The sequence below is a fragment of the Agelaius phoeniceus genome, chromosome 3, assembly GCF_051311805.1.
Source record: "Agelaius phoeniceus isolate bAgePho1 chromosome 3, bAgePho1.hap1, whole genome shotgun sequence".
Taxonomy (NCBI): Eukaryota; Metazoa; Chordata; class Aves; order Passeriformes; family Icteridae; genus Agelaius; species Agelaius phoeniceus.
The window spans coordinates 94,816,350-94,823,849 of NC_135267.1; the positions used below are offsets into that span (position 1 = coordinate 94,816,350).

Here is a 7,500-nt window from a genome sequence, read left to right on the forward strand (position 1 = left end):
TGATATATTCAGGCTGCATCAAGTTCTTTCCCCCACCCAGAGGTCTGTCCCTCAGCCCTTGTGCAGCTGCCTGCTATGCATGATTAACCTCTGTTCAGCCATACACAGAAATCTTTTGTCCTAACATACACAAAGCAAATTATTTTGGAAAGCCAGAGAGAACAATTAAGTATAAAACTTCAGCTGTATTAAATTTACAGGACACTTCCCCTGCTTAAAAAAAAAAAAGATGATGATAATAAAATCTCTCATTTTAGCTCAATAGCAGGCTTTAGTTAGGGTGACAAATCCATCTCTGCCTTTATTTAGGCATATCCAGACATAGTAATCATCTTTTTTTTTTTTTTTTTCCCCTGGAAACTAGTGCTAGGGTTTTATTTGGTTGGTTTTTCTTTTTTTTCTCTTTTAGCAGTAATGCTTCCCAGTCCTTCCATCTTTTCCCATAATGTGCTTTCTGATCAAAAGGTTTTGCTTCCAGGTACAGTTGTATTGAAAGCCAATAAAATAACATGTCTATCCCATGCTAAAATTGAGGATTTTGCATGAAGAGTAGATGAGTAATTTTTCCTAACTTGAAGATCCCAGCAGAAGGCAACAGTGCCAGCACACAGCCTTAGATGCATCTAATTTCACTCCCAAGATGATGAAAGTAATAGCAGCAGAATAGCTCTGCCCCTCCCTGGGTAACAGTAGCAATGGTGAGGAACTTTTCCCCTTTGGAGGGGTGTCCTGTGGAGGCAGATGTCCGAGGCTGTGCTTTTTCACTGGGTATCTACCAGGTGATTGATAACTCTGGTGGTTTTAGAATAATTCAACCACATCTTCTATAGACTTGTTAAGTCCTCGGGAGGGTGCTGTCAGGGCTCTAGACCTGCTGATTACCTGGATTTCCTACCCCTCCCATGGCAGTGGGCACCACCGGGGCAAGGCAGGAGCTGCAGGTCCAAAGCCCATTACCACCACCCTTTGATCCAACTTGGGTCTAGTCTGGGTCAGGATTGGTGCTGTCTAACCTGTGTGAATAGTCCCATTTCTATAGGGGAAAATGTTTTGTGTTGGAGAGCACCTTCTTTAGGTGCTGGTGGTTTTGAGAACCAGCTGGTAGTGGATGTGGTGTTTGGGGTACTCTTCCCCAGAAAATTATCTTGTGGAGCGTTGGTAGCAGGGAAATCTTCTCCTCACTGTCTACATTGTAAGGCAAAAGAAGAGGCAGTCTAGGAGCAGCATCACTCTCAGAGGTGGCCCCAATTACTTGGGGACCTCCAAACCAAAGATCTCTCCTGCATATTGAAATGCAAGTGCAGTGCTTGGAAAGCAGTCCTGAGGTCAACAGGAGAGGCAGCTGAGGGCAAGACTCCTAGCCAGGGCAATTAATTTCTACCAAACAGTACAGTGGCATACTAATTGTTTTTTAAAGTAGTTCTCCTATCCTGGGAGAGCAGTGAGGAGAGGAGAAACATGCCAAGAGTGGGAACTACTAGGAGTAGTTCTAGGACTGCACTTGATCCTTGCCACCCGTGGAGCATCTCTCCCCCACCCCTCCCATTTCTCCCCCTTTCTGCTGCTCATTCTCACTGATGCTCGCTAATGGAGCTTGTTGCTTCTGCTGAAACAGGGGTGCAAGAGTCCCCTGCTGCTCCAAGGGACAGCCAGGAGAAATGCCTGGTCCTACACTGATCCCTTTTCTTTTTCACTGCCCTGCTTTTTTCCCTGCCATGGGGGAAGCACTGTGACTTTCCCACCTAGGCACTAGTGCAGACTGCAGTTTGTTCTGGGTTTCGATACAGACCAGATTTATTAAATAACCCTTCTACACATGTACCCTGGTATACAGCTCAGCTGTAGGAATGGATGGTTTTTTTCTAGCAGCAGCTCATTTGTCCAGGTAACTTACAATTTTCCAGGGAAAGGCATGGTGTGGAGGTTGTTTTGTTTCTGGTCAATTCTGTCATGGCACTTTTATTTTACATGGTTGAATGTGCATCTATAGGGACTATATTTCTTGAAAGAAGCAGATCTTTCTTCCCTGCAGAAAGTAACATCTGTTTTCCTGGACAATGAAGCCAGGATGAGAACATAAGACCAGCAGATACAGCCAAGTTCAGGTTTTAATAGTAAGTTAAACACTAAACTAGCCTGGGTTTTGTTTTCTTGGATTTTTTTTTTCTAACCAACGGCTGTAAAATGTATCTGATCATTCTTTGCTGAATTGCAGAAGGAAATGGTTAATGTTTGTGTATGTTGCTAAACAAGATAAGATGCACCTGCAGTCTGAATTCCCATCTTGGTCATGAATGCAGTCTGTATCTTTGCAAACTAATCTGTTTAATCAAATATTAAGTTTTATTCAAATTCAAAAAGAAACAGACAGTGAATTGTTTTTCTGCATGATCTTTCTTTGTCATGCATCCTCTTTGCATCTCAAGAAAAATAGCCTTGTTCAGTCACAAAACATTTGCATAGATCAAAATTGAAGCACAACAGCAGTTTGTGTGCTGCTAAGACATCTGTAAAGGTGAAGAAGTTTAGTGTGTTCTCCCTGGCAGGAGGGTTTAGAAACATTAGTGCAACTTTCTACAATTTTATTTATTTTTAAACAGAATTCCAATCCAACTGGAATAAGTTTCAAAGTTCCAATATGTGAAAGCTATAATTAGTGAATTACAACATTTTGAAATGAGGAGTTATTACATCTGACTAGAATTAAACTAATTAAACTTAAGAAAAAAAAGGAGAGATTGTATAGCAAGCTGGATAACTCCATGCTGTTGATAAAACCTGGGCGATGAACGAATGCTTTGCAGCCAGGCAGCCTTTCTTTGGAGGGATTTGAAGATGCTCTGAGATGCAGTTATTTGGAGCTTTGCTGATTAAAAGTACCTGCGGTGTAACTTAAGGAGCAGCTTGGCTTTACTGCTGCAGATTTTTTTTACCTGATACAGCCTATTCTTACCACTTTTCCTTCAGCTCAGTGCATGCGTGGGCTAGAAAAGCCTGTTAGAGCATTTGTGGGGGCTCAGGCTGAGAGTAACAGGAGTGAAAGATCATCTGTGCTGAAAAATATTTTTGCAAAAGAGGAGCATTACCTGGGAGGAGGATTGAAGTGCAAATGAATCAAATGCTGTTCAGTGCCACCCCTGTGCTTCTCCTGTTAAAACACACGAGAGCATGTATATGTTTTGTCCCCATATATTTTGTTCCCAGTCTTTCACTTCCTATTTCTAGGGCTTTGCCATTTTACTGCTGCTGCTGTTTTAGGTGAGGCAACGTTGTGCTGTGTAAACCCACAATGCTGAGACTCTCAGGTTGTTTGAACACTGCTTTAGGTTCAGCTGCAGTACACTGTTCCTCTGATCTTTTATGTTCCTGAGCAGATGTCTTTCATTAATTTATGGATTTATCATCTTTTCTTTCTCTCCTTTTTTTTTCTTTCCTTTTTTTTTTTTTTTTTTTTTTTTTTACACCTGGCAGCTGGCTCAAGTTTCAGCAGTTATTGTCTATTTTGCATTACCCATAGAATTGAATGTCATCTGTCTTCACAAAGCTATAGCTAAGAGAATTGAGGCAAGCCACACGAGCTGCTGGGACAGAGCTTGTTTGCGTTCCATTCGGCACCCCTCCTCCCTTTACCTCCTTAATATTTATTTGTGCTCGTTTTCTTTCCTGGCCTTGAATGGGGCTTAGCTCGTGTTCGGTACAGCTGTATGTTTACTGAATCTATTTCATCATGAGTCATTGTGCGTGTGTAAGTATCCTGGAAACAGCTAGTGCTTTCTTGGAAGAACAGTTGCTTTTCAGCCCAAGCACTTAAAAAGGAAATTAAGCAATTGGTCAGTTCAGTTTTTTTTTTTCTTAAATAGCAATGGGTTATCTAATTCTTAGCTCTTAAGTCCGTCATTAACTATTTTTTGCTAGATTATTACAGATAGTATTTTTTATCACAGTAAAGCGTTAACCTTAGGATCAAGATATACAGATTTGTTGCATATTTGATATTACTTTGAGGCTGCCAAGTGCTTAAGAACAAGTATAATTTTAATAAAAAATGGATTGCTGGGAATTTGAGTCTCAGAGCATCTTTTAATACATGCTTCATTCAATATCAATATCCTCTGGCATTAGAGCAGAAAATATTTAAAAATCCTAAATGCAGAAGGAATCCAAATGCTTAGACAACTGTCTAATATGCTTAAATCCAGCAAATGTGAGAGGGGTTTTTTGAAGTTTAAGTCCATCCTTGAGCTCGCATTGAAAGCGAATATACACCAAACCCGATGTTAACGTGTTGTCGGCGTCAGAGGAATTGCAAATTAAGGAGACTCAGGATTACTTTCTTTTCTCTCCTACTGGAGTTCCCCTTTGGACCCCCACTTCCCTGAAAGGATCACATAACAAAATGGATTTCTGGCATAGAAGTTTTGATTTGTCTAAAACTCTTATCACTGAGCAATAGGTGACAGCTTGCTACTATTATTTCACTTACGTATTTTGACAGATGGCACTGCAGAGTGTAATGCTCTTTTAGACTTCTCTATCAGTCTAATGGAGGTAACTGGAGGTTCTTTCAACTCTTCTCTTGGCACAAGAAGTATGTCAGTCATAAATTATCTTCTTTGTAATCATTAAGCATCTAAAACAAAATGCAAGTTCAGCTGAGCCATTTTCCATGTACTTCCAGATAATAAGAGGTTTTTAAACTAATATTGTCAATGCCTTTTTTTTTTAAATGCTACATTTTTCTAATCTAAAAATGAACTTTGTAACTGAAATAAAGGGAGAGGGTTTCAGCAGATTTCAGGAATTAGGGAAAAAGGAATTTTGCTGAAAAAGCCTAGCTAATCATCAGTAGGCTGCTGATAAAAATTAGTCTGGGTTTCCCATCTCGAGGCCTGGAGTGGGATGTTCTGTGCTGACGTGCACCCGGCTGTAAGGCAGAGGAGGCACCTTGGCTGCAGTGCATCTGTCAACTTGGTTGACCTTCCCCTGCCATAAGGTGTGAACCGAGCAAAATTTTCAACAACTGTGTTTAGGAGAAACAGTCCTTAGAGAAGCTTCTGGGAAGAACCCTTAATTGACCTTGTGGGGGCCACATTGATTTTCTCCACGTGCATCTTCATTTCTGATAAATTATAAAGCCATTAATTTGCTGAGGAAATGGCAGGGCCAGCCTGCGGCACAGATGTGACCAGAGCCGTCCTAGCACGCAGTTCACAAAAGGGAGCCAAGATGCTGGGAGAAAAATCAGCAAGCTGAGATTGTTATGGTTAGCTTCACATTCCCTTGGGAACTCTTTTAGTTGCTTCTGTTTACAGATCTAAAAGGTAATGATGTTTCCAGGATAAATAGGCTGCCTTATAGGGTAAGTGGCCATTTATTGATCTGCTAGCCCTCATGTATTGATTGGTTAGCCCCAAATACAGCTCCGTTCTCCAAGGAGTTAACTGTGTAAATCAGGAGGCGACAAGTTTGTGGCAGAGGGATTCAGCGGCCAAGGGGCTCTGCCTGTTACAAATTTCACTTTGATTTGCAGGCGAGCCACTGGAGCAAAGCAGCAGCAGGACTAGGGAGATCTTCCCAAGATATTAAAATTTATCGACACGAATGGAACAGGTGAAATGTGCTGTCTGTGTAAAACTGCTCAAAATCATAAAGTGCCTCTGATTGTCTTACATGTTTTGGTTTTATTGTGTGCAAGCAGCGCAACACCGAGAGGAAAAGAAGCTTTAGCTGGCATTGCAAAGGAGGAGAAAAAAGCTCCCAATAAGTTTTCTGCAGCACATGCTTCCTGCATTTGTTTCCGTAGCAACAAGTGAATGTACATATGGTACACAATCCCTAAACTTGCAGGGTCCCTGAGACCCAGCACCTAAACTGATAGGAAGCACAGGGTTAAAGTTACGTGGCCTCTCATCCCACTTTTGCCTGTTTTACAGAAAATTACAGCGCAGCAGTTGATATGTTAATACTTTCTCCTATGGTCTGGGAAACCATAGAGTATTTAATGGGGCACTCTGTACATTCAGAAACAGATTTCTCAAGAAAAGAATTTTCCTTTACCAATTCAATCCTACATGCAGGAAGGCTTGTCACCGAATCACTTGAAAAAGGCCAAGCTCATGTTCTTTTACACCCGGTACCCAAGTTCCAATATGCTGAAAACCTACTTCTCAGATGTAAAGGTAAGAAAATCTCTTCCCCACCCCACCCTACCCCACCCCACCCTTTCTCCTTACTGCATGCTGTATTTTCTCACAAAATGGTATTGTTTTATCATGTTAGAAATTAATAATATTTCTGGGTACATAAAGTTTACATCCTGACCCTATTCACTTGTTCTTCCTGTTGAGGTGTACCCTGCTTGTGCCTGAATGAGGAAAGGGAATGTTTCTAAACCTAAAAAAAAATTGAAATTTTAAAGCAAAGTAAGGATAATTATTACAGTAAATTAAAGGGTCTTCATTATATATCCTATTAAAAAAGGAGATTTTTGTGGCGGTAGAAATGTACTTCCAAGAACATTTTGGAGCAGTTCTCAAGTACTCCCTCATTGTTTCATTTCGGTTGGTTTCCTCATATTTGTGCTTACATAAGCAGAGTGTAGAATCCCTTTCTTTCTGTCAAAAAGAAACAGTACATTGAAATTCTCCATGCAGAAGCTGCTTAAAAACAAAAGTGATGATTGTCTCTTATTTACAACTTAATTTGTTGTTGATGCAGAGTACACTGAGCATAAGGAGGATGAATAAAGTGACAGATTCAGGCCACATTATTCAAATGAGGATATGAAAGCTGTCGACATACAGCTGCATCCTCCCTCATTCTACAGAATATTAGGACCTCCTGATTTTTTTTTCTAAAAGTAATTGTTCCTTCACATCAACTTGATTTTGTGTTAATCATCTAAGTTTTTTTTTTAAAAACCCATAGATTGTGTTTTAATGATTATAATGGTATGCATGGTGTCATTATCTAAGTAACTTTATAAACATTACATTAGCTTAAATTAGTTTGTTACATATCGTTTCCCCCCCCTCATGTCTTCCCCCCAAAACAAATTACAGAAATCCTTCTTTTAATCACTTTTGGGTTATGGTTTCTTCAGTGTTAGTGGGAGATTATCCCACAGGTTGTGAACTTGGCCCAGTTTCTGCTGATCAGTTTTCTTTGGTCAAGTTTCTTGGCAGTTTTTCCCTTTATTTTTTTCTCATTTAATGTTGCTTGCACATCTCAATACGCTCCTGCCCCTCGCAGCCGTGTCCTTGGAGGTTCCTCTATTCAATGCCATGTGCTGAGCGGATGGTGACAACATTTATAAAAAGGAGGGGGGGAAGCAATACAGGCACTTCCTAGGCTAAATGGCTGGTCAAGAATCATTAAACACACACAAAAAAAGCTGCAAATGGTGCAGCGGGCCAAGTGGAGGGTTTGCTCTCAGAGTGGATCCACCTGGAATGGAAAAATCAGAGGGAGCATTTCAGGCAACACTGCTCCAATGAGGTG

General features: G+C 40.7%; 1 protein-coding gene across 4 annotated transcripts in view; it reads left to right on the plus strand.

Moving 5' to 3' along the window:
* The window catches only part of PROX1 (prospero homeobox 1), a 49,910-nt gene that overhangs the window by 10,245 nt on the left and 32,165 nt on the right, over window positions 1-7,500 (plus strand). For all 4 annotated transcript variants that reach the window (XM_077175898.1, XM_054630329.2, XM_077175899.1 and 1 more), the window contains one exon: window positions 6,072-6,179. In XM_077175898.1, coding sequence (XP_077032013.1) covers window positions 6,072-6,179 — 108 coding nt within the window. The remainder of the gene's footprint in view (window positions 1-6,071; window positions 6,180-7,500) is intronic.